The sequence below is a fragment of the Rhamphochromis sp. 'chilingali' genome (assembly GCF_963969265.1).
Source record: "Rhamphochromis sp. 'chilingali' genome assembly, chromosome: 4".
Taxonomy (NCBI): Eukaryota; Metazoa; Chordata; class Actinopteri; order Cichliformes; family Cichlidae; genus Rhamphochromis; species Rhamphochromis sp. 'chilingali'.
The window spans coordinates 22,467,541-22,489,196 of NC_137948.1; the positions used below are offsets into that span (position 1 = coordinate 22,467,541).

The following is a 21,656-nucleotide window of genomic DNA, read 5'->3' on the forward strand; positions in this document are numbered from 1 at the left end:
GCCTTTCATGCAAGCTCAGTCACGGTTGTCAAGGAGACTGTGATGTGATTCTGAAGGCTACTCTGTTTCCTGGAGGATTCAAGGATATAGATTATAACTAACATTTGATTTTGCTTCTTCATAAGTTCAGGTCAAAATCAGGCACTTGGGAGTTGCATATTGGGGCATTTTCATACTCAACTTCTAACGTTAAGTCAACAAAAACTTTGATTTATGTTAAACACAGACTTCTGAGAGTTCTAAAAACATTTCAGAATCACAGAAATGCTTAAAAAATCCATGATAAATAGGATTTCTAACATTTAGCCACATTTTATAAAAGATAAAAATATAAATACGGTTTGCAAGTCTGACTATATGAAAGTCGCAGTGAGAGCTGGTATTGCTTCAGTGCGGCTGGGAGCTTATTCACAAAGAAGACTGAATGATTATTCAACACAAATGTCATCTGGTTTTAGACGTGTTATATATATATATATATATATATATATATATATATATATATATATATGTATGTGTATGTATATATATATGTATGTGTATGTATATATATATGTATGTGTATGTATATATATATGTATGTGTATGTATATATATATGTATGTGTATGTATATATATATGTATGTGTATGTATATATATATGTATGTATATATATATTATCATTAGATCTAAGACTTTTAGATGGCACACCATACAAATCCACTTAAAAAAAAAAAAAAAGATTAAGAGATACATTAACATTTATTTGTTCCGTTTACTCCACAGAGACTAACAAAGCCTTTGAGATTTAGAGCTGAAACGTGAACGACACACTGGGAGAACATATGAGCTTTTCATAAAATTGTTAAAAGCCATACTTTATTGGATGGTTTTATTTTTGCCTTATTTTCGGGAAGTATTGAGGTTTTTGAACCTTCCTATTAAAGAATTTTGTTTCAGCAAACTTGTGGTTTCTTAGCATTGTAAAGAACAGGCCTGAGGTAAGATTAAAGAGAATTTTTAAATGTTTGTTTTTCTTATAAAACCCTTATGAGCACTTGATCTATACAGACTGCAGGCGGTGTTGACCATGAAATGGGAATACCAAAACATTAATGCAAGGTCTTTTACTCCAAATGCTCGTCTCGATAAATGCAAACAGAGGACGGAAACTGAACACTGCAGGACTCAATTAAAATTAGTGCTGTCAAAAGACGAGCTTAATCACTTAACACACCGCGGAGCCGCATTAAACACATTACAGGGTAATTAATGTGGAAGCCTTTTTTTCAGTCAAAGAAAGTCATAGTATATTAGTATAATCAGTGTACTACAAGCCTCGTGACTTCCGCTGTAGCCCCAGTGTACGTCTCCACTTCAGTCTGACTCGCATACACGTGTTCATGTTGTAAAGGTTGGCTCAAAGGAGATGTGTACAATTGCTAGAGCTGACCCAGTAGCAGATTTGTTAAGGATTCATTGACCGCACAGAACAAGGTCACTGAACTTCTATGTTCCTATCAAGGCGTCATTTTGGATGCCTTAACCTTGGTTAGTTACAGTTTAGGAGCACAGAACATGAGCCAACTAGGGGCAGTTCTTGCAGCAATACATAGAAATTAGACCATTTTTTAAAAAGAAATTAATTTTATTTTAATATAAAATGTATCTAGTTTTTTACTTTTTATATCGATCATTTGATTGTAATGTTTGCGTTACAGAAAGGCATCTTTATATTTCTTTATATTGTTTTCATGTGATTTATCAGCATTGTAATCTTGCATGCTCAGTATAAATCTCCCATCCTTAAGCCTAGGGTCATTCCCGATGGCTCTCGAGTGAGTGAAGCCTACAGTTAAGGAGAACTTCTATAACAAAAAATTTAACAAGAGATACTCATGCGCTCATGTGCTGTCGTGTGTGTCTGCATCTTTGCCGGCTGGCTACATTGGTATGTTGAATAAAGGGTGCGTAGAGAGACTGTGGAGCAGACTGTATCCCAGTCAGCCACATATTAGTGGAACCGTCTTGGTAAACACTGACTTAGACTCATTTCCATTCTGAGTTAGGAAGTGTATAGAGAACTCCTAAGTGCATTAGAGTCACTCGCAATTTAGGTCCACTTTTTCTTTCAGTCGAGGGTGAATGGGGAGTTGGGGAAATAAGGTAACAGAGGTAGAAATTTAACAGCGGCCTGTAATCAAAGTCCTGCAAAGATGATGCTGCATTCTCTTCATACAGACTAGCAAATGTCATTGCCAGTCTTTTGCTGTTTTTTTTTTTTTTTTTAAATATACGTTTTAAATATTAAGTATGTATTGTTATTTTTTTTTGCTTCCTTATTAGGAACTAATTACTTTTGCAGGAGATGTCCGCCAATCGAGAAACAGCTCCATTGGAACGAGATCCAAGCATTAAACAGACATCAAAGTCATTATGATGCCGAACTTGCTGGAAAAAAAAATCTATTCCTTTTGTTCTTGTTATTTCACACTTTTCTTGTTTAATATTCCACAAGTTCTGGCTTTCGTTTTGATGTTGCTGCGAGCCCGGTGGGCATTCTTCCGGAGGCAATATGCACTTCACTCTTTAATAGGGATTGATTTTCAGAGGCGTGGTTTGTAGTCATTCACAGCAGGTCGTAAACTCCTGCTGCTTTATGTCCCCCGTAGACTTGAACCTCACGCAACCTTGACAGCTTGTGTTATCTAGGGTCATGCACCTTAACCCGTTTATGTCACCTCTGGTCCATACACAGTATGTAAAATCTTTACTATTGGGAGTTGGCAGCTCCTGACTATAGCAAATAGAATTGCTCCTGTGAGAGCTGGCCTGTAATTGTTTCACACTGCAGTTTGTATTCCCCTGTTGCATGTTCTATTCCATCTATGTTGACAGACTGATTTATTTACTGTGTATGAGTGTATGTCGGTGTTTATGTGTCTGCATAAGTATCAAAGAGGCAGTAAAAGGCAGTGGTTTTGTGAAAGGGATGTAACAGAACTAATAGACCCCCACTTTAAAAAAAATAATACCATCCCTGCAACTAGTTAACAGCTAGATAGTTGACTGTAACAGAAAAAAAAAAAGTATTTCTTACATCATATACAGTGACTGAAAGACATTTTTCTCTTTTCTAAGCTGCCTTCCTGCTTTGACTCAAGGCAAAGCTGTTTTGCCTTGGCAGCTCAGCTAGTTGTTCTTGAGAGTAGAAGTAACTATAAGTGTTATTTGTGTAGTGTAACTGCTTTGGGGCTCTTTAACTTTTCTCCTTCTATCTACTCTACCAAGAAATTTTAAAGATTTTGTTTTAAAGGGGAATAAAAAAAGGTATTGATTCAAAGGTACATTATATAAAGAGGTACAACAGAGGATATTCATGAGATTACTCAAAGACTGACTGATTATGTGCACTGTATGCAGTCAGTGCGGTAATAAAGAGAGACTGCTGAGATGTTATTTATTGTATTACCCTCATCACTTTGTGGCGATAGATTTGAAGTCCACCGCCACAAGCTCATGTTTTAAAAAAACTTGAAAAAAAATTAACACTATCAGAGCTATTTCCAGTTACTGAGCTCCATTTAGGTGATTTAGATAGCATACATGAGAATGCCCATCTCTCCAAGTGCCATGGAAACCTTCATCAAATTAGAATTGAAGTGATTATCCAGGGCAGGGCAAAAGGACAAAATCGATAGTTCTTTGTTCGAGGCTAAAATGAAGAATGGGCATTCAGCGGGGATCTCTCCCTCTCTATTTCTCCCTTTCTCTCTCCTACACACACACATGCACACACACACACACAGGCATGTGCACTCCCACACGAGCCTCTTTGAATTGCCTATTCTGTTCCAACATCCTTGACCGTATCAGCATTAGGCTTGCATGGTGTAGTCTCAAACCTTCTGTCTTGATTTTTCCCTCCTTGATAGGGAAAAAAAATCCTCAAAGAAGAAGTGCTTCCCTAGATAATTGCAATTAGCAGTTTTGGCTGGATTTTGTAGCTTTGGCCCTGACCTGGCTCTCTGTGTTAGGTAAGAGGGAGTGGGAGTGGGCTTGTTAGGCATGTTTCCAGCCTCTAGAAAGCCCTCTGCCCCTTTGCCACACACAGGGCCAACGCTGCACTCAGAAAGCTGGGTAGAAGAAGAGATAAGAAACTATGTAAGCAAATAAAGACAGAGAGCAGAGTCTTGCTTTCTGCTGGTTAGGTGCTGCATTTATACTATAATTGCAAAAAGCTCTGAATGGGAAAGGTGCTGCACTGTGGTTTTATATCTTGAGAACTTGTTACTTAGCAGAGACAAAGCAAATGACATGTCAACACTTTGCCAGCAAAAATGTTGCTGTTTCCAGAAAGGCTGTGTAAAATACACTGCCATATCTTAACTTTATAAGTTTAATCCCCATTTGGAATTTGTTGTTCATTTTGAATTTAGAAGAGTGGCAATAAAAGACAAGAAATTGTTAATTGCCACAAAAGGAAACAGACAGGTGGAACATTTCACAACAAATTGTGTTAATTAGTAACATGAGTATGAAAAGAGGATACCAGAGAGGCTGAGTCTTTCAGAAGTGCAGGTGGGGAGAGGTTCACCACTCTGTGGATGAAAGTGTGGGTAAATATTTTAAGTACTTAAGAAAATTCGTTTTCTGATGCAAAATTGTAAAGAATTTAGGAATCATCTGCAAAAATATTATGTCATTAAAAGAGAAAATGCCTGTTTGGAGGAGATAACCAGTGCTGAATAGCTGTGATCTTTGGGCCCGCAGACAGCACTGCATTAAAAACAGACACAATTTTGTAGTGGAAATCACAGCATGGCCTCAAGAACACTTTTGAAAACAATTGTCAGCAAACGCAGCGTTCCCTGCTTCCACAAATACCAGTTAGAACTCCATCCAAAGATAAATCAAACATATATGTACGAAATTAAGTAAAACCTTTTCTGCATTGCTGAGTTATTGAGTTTGGCGACTGATCGCAAGAAGTTGCAATGATGAGCTGATCGCCCGAGACTGAGCCTGCAATGCTGTCAACCAATAAAATTCTGGAATTAAGTAATAATGCAAAATAGGTACCAGTGATAATGCTAAACCACATTCTGCAAGTGTCACAGCAGCATGATCAGTTTACGCTACTTCAGTAAAATATAGTTTTAATCAAGTATTAAAGTCCTTGCATTCTGTTTTACAAATTCCCATTCCCATGTATTTTTAAGTTAACTGGATAAACAAGTTAAGCACTAAGAAGTACGACTGTACAGCTAAAAATATCCTGTGACAGAGAGGAATAGGTCCATTTACTCCAATTTCATTTTTCATATTAATGTGTTTAATGAGAGAAATTATTTTAATTGCCAACACAATAGCAAGTGTTTATTTTTCAGTTAGGAACTGGGAATAGCTTTAGTCCACTGCAGTAAAATGAAACTCTTAAGGGCGTTTTAACATCAGTTGAAGTATTTTTATAAGCTTGTACATTTCAAAGGTGCTTTGCAAACAGAAAAAGATTTTTCAAAAATATTATAATATTATAAGAAATATAGAAAGGTTATGCAAATTTAGCTAGAGCTGTAACTCAGGTAACTTAATTTGTGATTTGTGTAGCTCTCAAATATGCAAACCGTCTTTCACGTTTATGTGAAGTGAAGGCTCTCACTCACCCCCCCCCCCCGACACACACACACCGCTTTAAACACACACACACTGATTCGCATAAAGGCCTATAATCCATCAATGTGCTCATTGCTGTCATGAGTAAAGAGACAGAGCTCTAAGCAAGAGTCCTCTAACACAAATTTGATTTACCTCAATTTGCCTCAAACAGTGACGTGTGAGTACTAGAAGTGCTAATGCAGACTGGCACCTTTTACTGCCAACCGGCATGTGTCTGTTTAGCTCAGTTTCAAAGCCTGGGCTCATGCCGAAATGTGATTTGTTTAGAGATGGTGTTGGGTTTTAAACAGTTTAAAGTTATGAAAATTAACAGTGAGAGACAGTGATATTGTGGATGACTTCACATGGGACTAGCACAAACTGTGCCCCTGTTCCTCATAGCCATAAAGACAAAAAATTGCTGTGGTGGTTTCAGATATTTTATAGGAATACTGCACGCAAACACTAAAATATAAAATCTTGAAATGTTGTCAAGCTCTTATAATTAGTTTAAAAACTAGAGAGGCATGGGATTTTCTAATTTAGTTTTTAAAGTGAAGCTTTTTAACAACAAAGTCTTTAAAAGTTAACTTGGATAAGCGACTCTGTGTGTCTCCCATAAAGGATTCGAGCTGAAAGCATGTGATCAAGAAACTGTGCCTTGATATAAAGAAAGACATAAATCAACCTAAGGGTGTGTCATACATAAAAACCATCTGGCAACATAATTATATAATAAAACACCTCTCTCCACCACCACCAGGCCCCGTGATTATTTAGGCATGCCAGTCATGCTTTATACCTGAAATCCTAATTGCATATACATATTTGATAAGCTTGGCCATTCGGATCTGAATTAATATTATTATCTACGTTCAGCCGGTGCAGCAGTACTCTACTCTCTCTCAGACCTACCTGATGTGCATGCCCTAAATAGTTATGTTACTGCAATACTTTAGACGTCTGTGCCATTATTTTCCATAAGAAAATGTCCACACACAAAAACATCTGCTTTATGTCACCTGCTGCTCATTTACAAATCTATGTGCACCGCCTGTCTAATGAAAAATGAAAATGAAAGCCCTGTAATCTGATCTGATACCAGCTAATTACTGCAGTTAAAAATAAGACGGGTAATGCTACTCTGTTGTGCCTGCCTTTTGCCACTTTTTGCCTTCAGATGTGTCTTAATTTTTCATGGCAGAGATTCAGACATTTTGGTCCATATTGATGTGATAGCGTCACACATCTGCTGCAGATGTTACGGGTGTTCATACATGAGAATCTCCTGTTCCACCACATCCCAGAAGATGCTCTGTTGCATTGAGATCTGGTGACTGCCATTTAAGTGCAGTGGACTCATTGTCACATTCAGGAAACCAGTTTGAAATGATTTGATATTTGTGACAGGGCACATTTATGCTGCTAGAAGCAGCCATCGGGAGAGTGGGTACACAGCGGTCATAAAGGGATGGACATGGTCAGCAACAATACTCTAGTAGGCTGTGGCATTTAAATGATGCTTATTTGGTACTAAGAGGCACAAGGTGTTCCCAGAAAATATCACTCAGACCATTACTCCTCCAGTAGCCTTGAACCATTGATACATAGGAGGACATATCCATGCACTCATATTGTTTACACCAAATTCTGACCCTGTCATCCAAATGCTGCAGCAGAAATCGAGACTTGTCAGTCCAGTCAACATTTTTCCAATCTTCTATGAGCCTGTGGAAACTAAAGTCTCAGTGTCCTCGTCTTTGCTTACAGGAATGGCACTCGGTGTGGTTTTCAGCAGCTGTAGCCCATCTGCTTCAAGGTTTGACCTGTGGTGCATTGAGCAATGCTTTTTTGAATACCTTGGGTTATTTGAGTCACCGGTGGCTTCCTATGAGCTCAAAACAGTCTGGCCATCCTCCAAACTGCCGCTCACTGGATATTTTCTCTTTTTTGGATCATTTTCTGTAAACCCTAGAGATGGTCGTGCGGGAAAATCCCAGCAGAGGATCTCAGCAGTTTCTGAAATACTCAGACAAGCCTGTCTGGCAGTAACAACCATGCCATGTTCAAAGTCAACTAAATCACCTTTCTTCTCAATTCAGATGCTCGGTTTGAACTTCAGTAGGTCCAGCCTGCAGGTTGTCTTCACCGTGTCGAAATGACTAAACACATTGAGCTCCTGGGACAGGACTTATTAGAGATTGGTATTTACAAGCAGCTTAACAGGCATACCTAAGAAATGAATGTACAGTACAAACACAAATGTTTCAGTTGGACAAATAATGATACAAAGATAACCCAGATTTGCATATTAAATGATAGATAAACACTCATGTTCATATGGACAATGAAACACAAACCCTTACTTTTCATTTGCAGATAATAGAGAATAAAATCTTCTGTCCTCTTGTTGTTCAAAATTGCTTTCTAACTTTACAACACACCAAGTGTGAGTCACAATTACACCAATCAAGTGGGATTTTATCACAGTTACAGTATTTTTAATACAAAATCCCCCCTCGTTTCTCACTGATGCCTTGCTGTGCTGTGGAGAGAATACACAGGCAGGGAGTTTTGTACACAAAGAATAGACTGTACTGGCCTGTACTGGAGTATAATTTTGGAACTTGGTTGCTTTAATTCAGACTGTTGAATTCTACCTTCAACTACACAATAAAATGTTTTGCCACTTGTGGCCCTCAAACTTAAATTGAAACTGGTTTAGACAGGAATTTATGGCCAGCATGCAGAAATATTTGCTGCAGCAAAAGTCTTGAAAAAGATGAAGATATCCTTTTTGGAGCATGACCGCTTGATAGAGGCACAACATTTTTTCTTTTTGTTTTCCTCAATGCTAACAGTTTCAAGATTAAAACAGCTAGGTCTCTTTTTTGTGTTTGTTTTATTCAGGTGGCCAACTTGGCATGCTCCATCTCCAACAATGAAGAGGGCGTGAAGTTGGTACGAATGGCCGCCACCCAGATCGACAGCCTGTGTCCACAGGTGAGGATTTTAAAACACCTACATCACATAAAATTAGTGCTGTCAGCGTTAATTTCGTTAAAACGACATTAACCCCATAACCGAATCAACATTGCAAATCTCAGTTAGCAAGTTAGCGCAGATTGCGTGGGGCTGCACGGTGCTAACGCGTTAACGAGCTAACCGTGCTAATGCGTCAACGCCGTGCAGCCCCACGTACGGGGCGTTCCGCGCTAACTCGCTAACGGAGATTTGCCGCTTTAAAGCCATTATGCCGTTAACGTCATTTTAACGAGATTAACACTGACAGCACTACATAAAATACAAATTCTTAACATAAGATCAAATCAAAATGTTCTTTTAAGGAACTTTTCTATATTTAATTACTGATTTATGAAAGTGTAATATTTAGGAATATTAAAGGAAAGAGGTTGTAGTTGTCGGATTTGGAGGAAAAGCTATGAATAATGTGTAGGAGGACATTGTAGTCCTGTTTCGCAGGAAGAAACAAAGGAGGATGTTGAAATCCATCAGTTGTTTCCAAGGTTAACAGTAAGCCTTATCCACACAGGACCAAACATTGTAACGAGAATGAGAAATGGAGAAGGGAGGTTGATTTTAAGATTCATGATCTAATGTGCAGTCTCCTCTACCCGTACCTACCGAGACCAACTAACTTATAAAACTTGGAGAGGCGCTGTCCCCTGACACTGCTTGGCACAGCTGAACACAGGCAGATTAAAAAACATAATAGACATAGGCTTTGTGACTGGAGTAGAGGGAACAAAGAGGAGGTGCAACAAAGAGAGGTATTTCCATCTGTTCCAAGTAGAGTTAAACCAGACTGGTTATTCTTTACACGTGCAAATGCACGCAGTCGTGCACACACACACTGCCTCAGTGACTGCCATGTTCAGATCATAATCTAGATCAGATTCATTTCACTAAAAGTAAATCTAAAAAGCACAAAGTGAGAAAGCAAAAAAAGCACAAAAAAAAAAATAAACTGGTCCTTGTTGTTAAAGTGGCAGTACCCAAGTTATTTGCTTTAACTTTTCATTATGCAGTAAGTGTTTATTGAACAATTTATTGGTGGTACTAACTCTGCTAACTGCCTCCGGGTATGAAATCCCCCGGGAAAGTGAGGGTTTGACTGTGGAACAAAAGCAGGAGGAGGAGAGCACTTTCATTTTCCAAAGGAGCTATTGCTACTTCCCTTGGGTAGCTAAAATATTGTCTATTGGTATTTCAAAGTACACGATAAGGCCGGTATTATTTTTATCATCCCTATATCCCTGTGAAGTATTTATCTTATTTTTTTCTTTGTCCTAAAGCTGAAGGGTTTACCTTGCACATATCAAGGTCTTGTGCTTTCTTTAAGCCTTGCTTTTTTAAGCTGTAAAAGATTCTGCATCATTTATTACATTTGTGCAATTAACAATATATTTCAAGCATATCTTTTTTTTATCTCACAGCAAATGTGGCAAACGTTTGGTTCCTAAATCCTTTTAGTCTGTAGCTGTAGCTGCTACTAGCAGGCCACAGCATAGACTGCAAACCTTAATGACTACGAGAAAGAGCATAGCACTCAGCTACTGTGCCACTGCTGCCACACTGTTCACCTCACAGTGTCAGAGTCTTGACATGATAGCCAGACTTTGTTTCACCGTGCTGTATGTTCTTATATATCTTATATATAAACTAGTACAGATGTCTTTTCTCCTGAAATGACTCACAGATGTGCAGAAATGTCTTTAAGACTTCATTTTAAAAGCACACATGTACACCTACGCTACTGCAAACGTTTCTTGTCCCATATCAGGTCATCAATGCTGCACTCACTCTGGCTGCCCGCCCCCAAAGCAAGGTGGCCCAGGACAACATGGATGTTTTCAAAGATCAGTGGGAGAAACAAGTGCGCATCTTGACTGAGGCTGTGGATGACATCACTTCTGTGGATGATTTCCTTTCTGTGTCAGGTATGAGCCAGCACAAATTCCTCACAGACTGACTGATTGAAGCAAATGTTCCACATGCTCCTGATTTTCGCTTGAAGCGAGTGAGTTATTGAGTGTTGTTGCTTGTGTTCTCTGGTACCAAATTTTCACAAAAAATCTCTATGGAGGCTTGATGTGAAAAACAAAATTACTATTTAGTTAATAAAAAATAAGAAATCACAGCATTTGAAGCAAAATACAGTGAACTAGAAAAAAACCATCAAAAGGCAGAAGAAATTTTTTTTTTTTTTTGGACGGGGGTGGGATGGTGTCCAAAAAAAGCAACAGGTATTAAATTTTATCCATAATCAACATGTTTCTTGGAGAAATAAACTCACCAGTATATCCACACTCACACTGTCATCTTTTCTCTCTCTCTCACTCTCAAGAGAACCACATCCTTGAGGATGTCAACAAATGTGTAATAGCTCTCCAAGAGGGCGATGTGGACACTCTTGACCGAACTGCTGGAGCTATCCGGGGCCGAGCTGCTCGCGTGGTCCACATCATTAACGCTGAGATGGAAAACTATGAGCCCGGGGTCTACACCGAGCGTGTGCTGGAGTCCATCAAGCTCCTGTCTGAGACTGGTTAGTGCGCTGTACACAGAGCCTGTGTAGCTGCAGAAGATCCACAATGAGCCATAGCTTAATGTATTACTAGTACGATGCATACACTGTGCTTCACCCTGTGTCAAAATATTTTGCTGCAAGCTTTTTGGCAAGCCAAGCTACTTTTAGGAATAGCCTAACATATAGAAACACATACGTATATGCACCCACACACACACACACGCGCACACATGTAGAAGCTACATTAGTTCACCAGTCTGGTCTCACAGATACGACTTGACTGCTTCTGTGTCCAGTGTCTAAAGTTTTGATTAGTTTCCTGGCTCTAACAGAAAGTCTTATCCGCTCTCACTCTTTTATTTATTCATTTACAGCCTCTGTCCAATGTCATCTTCCAGGAAAGTTGCATTTGTCTCAGTGCCAGGCCGATCAAACAATGAACACATTTCCAAATCCTTGTTTAGGAGACAACTTTGAATTCTTATATTGTCTCAGTAGTTTTTACCTCTGAACATACTGGGGGAATTCAATCAGCAGCACAAGGGTCAAAAAGAAAAGCAGATTGTAGATATATATTACAAAAATTTAATAATAATAGTAAAAAAACAAGGTACAACAGAAAAATGCTTTTAATATGGTGCTGGAATACCCGTTGTTGCTATAACAACTTCAACTCCTCTGAGAGGGCTTTCCACAAGGTTTGGGAGTGTGTTCATGGGAATTTTTAATTAAAATTTAATTTTAATTATTCCAGAAGGTCAGACACTGATGTTGGACAAGAAGGCCTGTGTTGCAGTCTCTGCTCTAGTTATCCCAATGGTGTTTTGTTCATCCATGTTTTTATGGACAGCTAACAGCTGACTGTGGAATATTTAGTAGCGACGAAGCTTCACAACTGGACTTGATGCACAGGTGGCATCCTATCACAATGCCACGCTGGAATTCACTGAGCTCCAGAGAGCGACCCATTCTTTCAAAAGTGTTTGTAGAAGCAGTCTGTATGCCTACCTGCTTAATTTTATACACTGTCGCCATTAAAGTAGTCGAAACACCTGAATTCAGTGGTTTGGATGGGTGAGGGAATACTTTAGACATTGCAGTGTAGTATATTGTAGATCTGAGTCTACTTCCTGACTGTGGTTACAGGAAACAGTGTAACATATACAGAAAGCATCTGTGAAAGTGAGTATGTACAGGAGGTGGTAACATCAGCAGGGCTGAGTACACAGTTAGTACAGCCGGCAAGCCCAGAGGAGGAAAACATGTATCACTCAGTCACCACCTACACCACTTAAAGCTAAACTTTGACATTGCTTCAGCGCGTTTGCAACGTTTCCACTTTCAGCGCAGGTGTTGAGCTGCAGCCTAGTATTATTTGCGAGTTGGAAGAAGGTGAAAGCTTTTGCAGAGTTCTTGACGATATGTGCACCGGTGAAGACGTGCCACATGAAAAATGCAGAGAAGTCTCAGTAGAAACAATTTGTTCATTTTTGCCAGGGCCGTTCACGTGACAACTCCAAATGTTACAGCGATTGTTCATACAAAAACATTCCTGCAATACTCAGAGAAGCAGACTGGTGACAGTTTCTGTTTTTAATGTGATTTTGTGTTACTTTGTCTTGTTTACAAAGTTTCTAGACACAAGCAAGGAAGATAGAAAATGTGCAGCGTTTGCTATGAAATACTGTCTTAGCCAATCCCTTAAAAATATACCATAATACGCCTTTAAAATGTGGCATCATGAAAGAAGGCCAAACCCTCCCCCCCCCAAAAAAAAATGCAGGATGAAAGGAGAGAAGTAATTTAGCAATTAGCTGTCCACGAGAATAAAATCTGACCACAATCCCTTTTCACATCAGCACAGCAGCAACTCCCCTCCTTGTTATATTTTCTCCATTCTCACCCATCCTTCCGACTCGGCTTTCTATCTCTCCCATTAGAGCCCATTTAGCGAGGTGGTATATCTATTGTTTCGCTCGTTACTTTCATCTGCCGGGATAATTGAGAGACACAATCAGCTCCCCTCCCTGCTAGCTGATAAGTCGCAAACAGCATTAGGTGTGCCACGTGTGTTCACACCGCCATCTGTCTGAGACCCTCTTCTGGCGCTGAACCCCACCATAACAGTCTACTTACAGTATTAGTTATATGGTACTTTAAACACATTCTGTTCACTTATTGCATGATTCAGTTTAATTGATTGGGGTAATTAATTGATAGAGTTCAGCGGTGATTATCTTACAGACACTTGAGGTCAATTTTGTATGACTCTAACCTCGTCACATGCTTTTATTAATCCTCCATGGAGCAAGAGTCAGCACTATGAAGAAGCATTATGTCAGTGTTACTAACACCAACAAATCGAGAGCTGTTGATGGGGTGACGTCACTTACACAGTTTCCTACTTCACGCAGGCTGTATTTTGCAGCGTTTTTGATAGATGCAGGGCGGTAATTTCTCCTGTAAATTTAGCACTGTAGGCAATGAAAGGAAATGATTGTTAACTTATGTAACACTTCCCATTTTGCAGATGAGGATTATGTGTGCGCGCAAACTTTACACTGTTGTTCGTGACAGCCTCAGATTTCAGGGGAAAGAAAAAAGTAAATCTAAAGGAAATACATTTTCACACCTTGATCTAGTTTTTGGTTTAGATTTAGTCAACTGTGGTGACCTTGCACTTTGCTATACCCACAGATAAACAGACTTGTTTAAAACACAGGTTCAAGGCGACTTCACATTAAGGTCAGGGCTGAGGTGATTTCTTCTTCACAGAAAGAATATGCACCAAACAAATTTTTGTTGCGTTTGGGAGGGCTTCTGTCTTTAATTTTAACAAGGTCTCCTCATGATTTGGGCGCTAATTGAGACGTTAAGGTGGGGAATTAGCAACCGTGTTAGACGAATGTTTCATTGGCTCCATATTTCTCTTTGATGAAGAGCTGTTGTGTTTCCCCTTCCAGTTTCCGTCTTAGCAGTAGTTGGGGGGTTTTAAGGGCTACCATGTACATCTGATCTGGACCATAAAGCACTTATTGATCCTTGTGAACTTTTGCCTCCCTCTCCCCTCCGTCCTCACAGACCTGATGTCTATGGATTTGAACACAGTCAAGGAGAAATCTATAGCAAGGGGGAAAGATGATTAAGTGTAGCTGAACAAAGGGAAGGGATATAGGACCACACAGTTTTTAGAGGGTACTGAGCCCAATTAACTAGACTCCACCAAAAAATCAATAGCTGTCACCAAGGATTTCACTAAGCGATTTGCGCAAGGATTTTAGTGGAATTCATTGATGTGTTCTCTTTTTCTTAACTTTCCTCCAGTGGTGAGCATGTGTAAAACATTTATCCCTTTACTCTGTCTCTGCAAGTGTGTGTGGGTGTAAGTGTGCGTATGTGGGTAGTTGTGTGTTTTGCGTTGGCTATTTGTGTTTTTATTGGACTGCTCCTGTGTTTATGCCCACAGCCACTCATGCCAATCACAGCCACTTGCCTTTCTTTCTGACAGCTGGCACACAGCGCTCATCACAGCTACCTACCCTTTGACCTTGTCTCAATTTGCCCATCCCTCTTTCTCATTTCGAGTGTGGCCAGATTTATGCCGAGGCCAAAACACAAGCAGCCAAGGCTCACAACTCATCAGTGCAAAGCTTAGCTATAGATTCCTGACAGACAGTCTACACATGGGCCCGGGACTGAAGCGTGTCCTTGAGAGAGAGAAAAATCAATAGCCTAATGGGAAAGTGGTTATGGCTTCCCTCTCTTTCCTCCTCTCCCTCCTTCCTTACTGATACACTATTCTGCCCACTAACTGCCTTGGTTTAGACTAATCTTCTCCTCAAAAGAAGGGACAAATTTTTAAGTTGGTCATTAATGTGGTGCCTGGAGAGGGTAGATTAAAAAACTGATATATTGCCTAAGTCAGAGTGCCATTTAGGTAGCAGGGTGATGTTGCTCCTTGTTATTACATCAGGGCACAGTAAATAGGATTTAGCCAGGGTTTTGCAGTGAGTGCAGTGAGTAATAACACACACGGACACACTGCCACCCACATGTCATGCCTGTAAATCAGTGGATCAAGAGCACTAAAAGGAAGTGCATCAGACACTAAGGCTCGGCTCATACCTGGCGCATTAACATGCGCCTTCAGTGATCTGATCTCAAGTAGAGTGCTCAAGCTACCACTTCCTTGCTTTATATGCAGAAAAGGAAAAAGGAAGCCTGCAATTGTTTCTGTTTGGAAGGCTAAATGTCAGTCCAGACCACCGGAGTCCTTAACTGCCAAAGTTTCCAAGTGTAGGACACATTCACAGAGATGCACGTGCTAATGGAATGGGTCCATATGCAGGAACAATCTGCTTTTAATGACTCATCAGTGTGTTGGGCACATTCACACATGTACCCAAAGAAGCCAGTTGTTAATGCCAAGTGGAGGGTCTAATGAAGAAAACTAAAGACCTTTCATTGACTGTGTCTCTAAAAAATAACTGTTAAGGGGAAATGTGGAAGTGAATCAGTGGTTTTTATCATTTTTTTTAACACTGAAAATGGCGTTTTTTATATGGCCCATAAGTGTACAACACGGTTGTTGAGATAAATGAGTTATAATTTTTGAATCTGTGTCTATTGTTTTAATGATAGGAAAAGAGTCTTTAACCAGAATGTGAAGCAGATGGCAAACTAAGCTTGCAAGGAGAGGAGGTGGGGCCTTTCAATCAGTGCGTAAAGAGAGGCAGAAGTTGGGAGAGAGTACTGATGAGGAAATTGCTATGAGAATAGCAGTGCAGTAGGAAGAGGTAGGTGGAACAATTTAACCAAGGTTAGAGTGAAGGAGAGGAGACCAGTAAGCAGGAGGAGCATCATATACAGCACATTCTCTTTGTGGTTCGACCGCCGATCATCAAAGCTGTTAAGTTCAACGTTTTCAAAATTAGGAAGTGGCTATGCAAGCTGTGTGGATATCTTAAAGCGCATTTAGTGATTTTGCTTTATGTAAGTGCAGTAGCATTAGATTTTAAAGGCCTTGCTGAGTGTTACGTAGTGCATGCCAGAAATTAGCCTTTTCCCATTCATCACCTGCACTAAATTGAGAAAACACAGTTTTAACTCTAGAGAATGATCTGATTGAACAGATAAATTGCAACACTCTTGAATATCTAGCCAATATGAGAGAGGAAGTGGATCTGACCTCTCATTTGGAAAACACTGATTGTTTCTTTTTGGTCACATTTTTGTGCCTACCTGTGCAGGGAATTAATACAAGCAGCAGATAAGGGGCGATGCTGCTTGGCCGCAGTGCGTGTAGGACAGGGATGAAGGTTAATGACAGTAATATGTTTTATAAAAGCTTCTATAATTTTCAATTTCGTGGGCTGCTGTTATTAAGCCCCTAGCTATTCTTGACGCACCATGTTTTGCAACCCTTCCCACCCTGTTTCCTCTCCCATTCTGCTTTTGTAAATTACACCAGGCGAATTATGGTCCGACTAAAGAATTAAGGTTTAGTCACATGGTATTTCGTGTTTTCAAACATTTGCCCTTTTCTCAAATTCTCATTTGGTCACACGTTCCCTGTTTGAATAGGTGGAGGTTAGTATTTACGCTTGTTTTTATCTCTAGATTGTGAGTGTTAATCGCATTACCAGAAAACAAAAACTGTACCACTGGTCTCATTGTCTATATGAATCACATCTCTGGCCTCACTGGCTTTGAAATAACTGTGCCAATTACAGTGACGCATGACAATTACAGCTCACCAAATGGGCTGAGGCTTCTTGAGGAAAACATTTTATTCTATCATAGTGAGTGAACACAACACCATCCACAGCCAGAGGCAGATGGCAGGGTTTTTTTCTTTTTTGTTGCTTTTTTTTATATAACTTGTGCAGGGATGATGGAAATAATATTAAAACAATGCGCATGAAATTGTTCATGTGACCATCATTAATTCAGCACTGTTCCAATTTCTCCCTCTGTATCCCATCAATAGTTGTCAAAAAACTATACATTTGAATACTGATAAGGTTTAAAGCCTTACCAGTATGAGAGTTGCTGGCTAGGCCTTATCCCTACCAGTGTAAGTGTAGTAGTTTAGTAGATGCGTTTGGTTTATGAATGCAGATTCCTAACCAAACTTGCAACCCTTGATAACGTTGTGGCAAGATCTGACAACTGCTGTTCACAAACGCTGTCCATCTAATCTGACTGAGCTGGAGCTGTTTTGCAAAGAAGAATGGGCAAGAATTTCAGTCTGTAGATGTGCAAAGCTGGTAGAGACATACCCTAAAAGACTGGCAGCTGTAATTGCAGCAAAAGGTGGTTCTACAAAGTATTGACTCAGGGGGCTGAATAATTACACACACCCCACTTTACAGTTATTTGTAAAAAAAAAATGTTTGGAATCATGTATGATTTTCGTTCCACTTCTCACGTGTACACCACTTTGTGTTGGTCTTTCACGTGGAATTCCAATAAAATTGATTCATGTTTGTGGCTGTAATGTGACAAAATGTGGAAAAGTTCAAGGGGACCAAATACTTTTGCAAGCCACTGTATTTGAAGTTTACACAGCATCATGTGACCCAGAAAGAGTAATATTTCAAACTCTGCCACTCTGCGTTCCTGTTGCTGACACAGGTAACATTGTGGAGTAAAACTTAATATATATTACTTTGTGAATTAATAGTCACACTTTTGGTTTGCACGTTATGTAGCAGCTTTAAATGTCATGTAATAACGTGATAAAGTAAATACCATGTAATTAAATAATAAGCAGTACCCAAGTAATAGCTTAGTATTAATGATGTGTCTGTGTTATATTGTCTTAGAATGTAAGTAACAGGGCAATAAGGAAATGAAAACAATAAGTAAATGGGTGGATAATTGTAAGAGTGGTAAACAATGGCATTATATTTTTCCTGTTCTTTGTAGAGTTCTATCACCTGTCCCTCTAATGTCTCATGTCTCTTCGGAGAGTCTAAAGTTAACAAAGAAAGTAGAAAACCCCTGTCGAGATAACCATTTTTTTTTAATATTTAGAATTTATCAAGTCAGCTAACAGAAAGTAAGGCAGCTCTGTCAAACCTGCTTCATACTACAGCATTGCTTGGGAGTGCTTTTATTTTTTGTTGTTGTTTTTTCTGTTTTCTTTTGAAACAGACTGTGTTGGGGAATTGTGGAAAGAATTGATCTGAAACTGGATAAAATGCAACTTTGTTGCTGTGATATATGATATCTTACTTTAATATCCAAAGTCTCTGTCTGTCTGTGTGTTTATTTTTTGCTTTGGTCGTCAGGAGTTGAGCAAACCACCTAGCAACAGGCTAAAATGATCCGTTTTTGTTATTTATGCATCACTAACGCTTTATAAAAGCCTCACATCATTTACATTTCACAACACTATGATCTAATTTATATCAGCAGAAGTTGAAATATCGATTGTATGTTATGGCACCATCACACCGCCTAGCAACCACTTAGCAAAGGGTTCAAATGACCCATTTTTAGGATATAAACAACATCTACCACCCCTTGTTTTTTTACTTCTCTCACTATGATTAAATAGCAGTTTGCTATCATCATGAGTAGGCCAAACAATGTTGTAACATGCAGGTGTAGTAGTGTCACACAATATAAATAATTGTGTTCAATATGCACATGCTTATTTTTTTTTATTTGTTTGTTTTGATTTTTTTTTGCCACAAAAGTGCAGAAAAAGTACCACAGATTTGGAAACCTTGTTCACAAACTTGTACTTGTTAAAATTTTCCGTCCGAGTGGGCCAACGTCATCGATTTGGAGATATTTTTGTGTTCACCTGTTGAATGTAAGTGCGTGCTTCTGTGCAGTTTTGCTGTGTGTTTGATTGTCTAAATGTAGCCGTCTTAATTTGAATCTTGTGGCTTAGAAATCAGGAACTGTGCAGATTGTGCTGTTTAAATCTTGTTAAACATGGCACAGGTGCGCACCGTGTTAGCTTTGAGGTTTGAGGCATTCATTGTACTTACATAACTTCTCACTTAAAGTATGCTTAAGCTTAGAGGGTGAAAAAAATCCATCCCTACATGGTCACATTTAATTCCCTTCATCATTTTTCAACTGGAATGAGTGAAATTGCTCCTTACCATCAGCAACTTTGCTCATTAAGAGCACAGAGAACATTTAAATATTTCTATTTAAAACGCCTTCCCAGCAATTCCCAAAAGCCTATTTTACGCTTCTCCAGTAAGTGGATTAAACTGAATTAAAAATGAAAAGAAAAGGGGAGAGACTTTTTTGTAGTGCCTTTTATGTTTGATGAAATATACCGTATGTTTTATATCAGACAAATAAGCACACTGCAGATTCATACACCTTTAGTGCAAGCTAGTTAATTGATTTAGTTCACTCTTCATGTCAGAATGAGGCGAGAGTGTGGAAGATGCTAATAAAATCACAAACATGGCTCTCTGGCCAAACTGCAATACCTCATTTGTCTTTTCCACAGTTTTTCTTATCTCTCTGTGCTCATTAGAGCTGTCTTCTCCTCTAATGATGTTGTCTTAAACTATTCATAGTATCAGCACTTCAAAAATCCACTCCATTGATACACATTTGTTGCTTATTACTTCTAAAGCAGCTGAATGTTTTTTTCCCTAAAACACATAAAACAGTATGTCCTTCTCTTTGTCTCACCCAGTCCTTCTGTACATAAAGTCATTTTCTAATATCTATTCCGGATTCAAAGAAAATACTTTTCTATTTGTGCTACTGTAATGAAATCAAATGTGATGGTGGGTTTTTAGGCTTTTGTAGTGTTTGAAAAGAGACCCACAAATCTACAGTAAATGGACACCTTTTTCTAGCTGGCAACTGGCTTTCTAGGTAAGCCTTTGCTTTTGTTATGATAATTTGCTACAGCACAAAGTCCATAAGAAGAAAAAAAAGTACATTATCATAGCTGGAATTCAATTATTGTGACACAACAGGAGATTACTTGGAAAGGTGGCCTGCTAAATATTTAAAACCTTCAGTCTGTATTTTTGGATATTAAACAATGTCTATTCATATTCAGCGCAATTCATTTGAAGACACAAAAACATAAAGCTCTTCCATCAGGTCTAGCCAATGGGTACCGACAACAAAACCAACCATTTTTTATGGTCAGTAGGGACGTTTCTTTTGTTGCTTGGCTTTTGTCTGCCTCGAAAAGACTTTGATGAAATTGTTTCCCTTCGTCGGCATTGTGAATTGACAGGCTGAGCTCGCGTCCTTGCGCTGTAACACTGAAGCACACAGACATCTCTGAGCGAGCTCCCAGGTTACGCACACATACATACACTTCCCCGTGCCACATGGCAGCAAACACACAAACCGATCTGGGAGAGACAGGTCAGTCTCCGTGCCGGGTAAGCCGATGTGGAGTAGCTAATTGGTGTGCAGTGTGTGAATGGCATATTGTTGTTTATAAAGAGGTTTAGGGTGACATTCCAGAAGTGAACACAGACTGATGAAGAATGTGCTGCGAGACATTTTGAAGACAGTGGTAGCCATGTCCTTGGATAGAGAAACAGCACAGTCATAGCTGTGTTTTCTTATATATTTTCCTTTACTTAATCATAATCCTTCACCTATCATAGAAAAAAGTGATAAACCCATACCTCCTGTCTCTCTTTTGTTCTCTATCTCTACTTCCATTACCTCTTTCTTCCTGCAGTAATGCCCCGATTTGCTGAACAAGTGGAAGTAGCTATCGAGGCACTGAGTATGAACCCCCCACAGCCCTTTGAGGAGAACGAGTTCATTGATGCATCCCGTTTGGTCTACGATGGCGTCCGCGACGTCAGGAAAGCCGTCCTCATGATAAGGGTACGTCCATTATGTTCTGCAAGAGAGCAAAAGGGAAAGACTAGCTGAGATACTTTGAAATGCTTCTAGAGCTCAGCGATAGTGTCAAAGTGTTTTGAATTGCCCGTCAGAAAAAAAAAGCAAATTGCACCAATTTCCCATCTTCTTCTGTGTATTCAAAATATTTGATTGGGTTTTTTATTTTAAACATCTGAACAGTTTGCTCATTTCCTAATGTTGAGCTTATTTAGTTTGAATATATGCTTTTTTGCAGCTTCACTACCATTAGCATATTTTAAATTTGGTTTAAATATCTGTCTTGTTGAGGTAATAACCTGTGTTTTGTGGGGGGTTTCTATCATAAAACCTGTTACATTAAAAACTTCCTGAATCTACTGGTGAACATGACAAATTTGTGCTTTTTTGCTTTTCATCACAGGGACCTTATTCCCACTGAAAACTGTGCTGCTGTCTGTCTTGGGTGATAGTGGAAGTTTTGTGACAAAAATACATCCGCCCTAAGGATGAAGAAGCGCATAATTGAAATCTTCAATTCTCATTTGGAGTGTCACCACTGTCACATGATCTGTTTTATGAATCTGGCAGAACCCTTGACAGCGTGTCACGATAAAACGGCTCCA

General features: G+C 39.2%; 1 protein-coding gene across 1 annotated transcript in view; it reads left to right on the plus strand.

Moving 5' to 3' along the window:
• Positions 1-21,656, plus strand: part of ctnna2 (catenin (cadherin-associated protein), alpha 2) — a 353,288-nt gene that overhangs the window by 306,913 nt on the left and 24,719 nt on the right. Inside the window, exons 10-13 of the mRNA XM_080879193.1 lie at positions 8,550-8,642; positions 10,444-10,600; positions 11,008-11,208; positions 20,885-21,036. Coding sequence (XP_080735319.1) covers positions 8,550-8,642; positions 10,444-10,600; positions 11,008-11,208; positions 20,885-21,036 — 603 coding nt within the window. The remainder of the gene's footprint in view (positions 1-8,549; positions 8,643-10,443; positions 10,601-11,007; positions 11,209-20,884; positions 21,037-21,656) is intronic.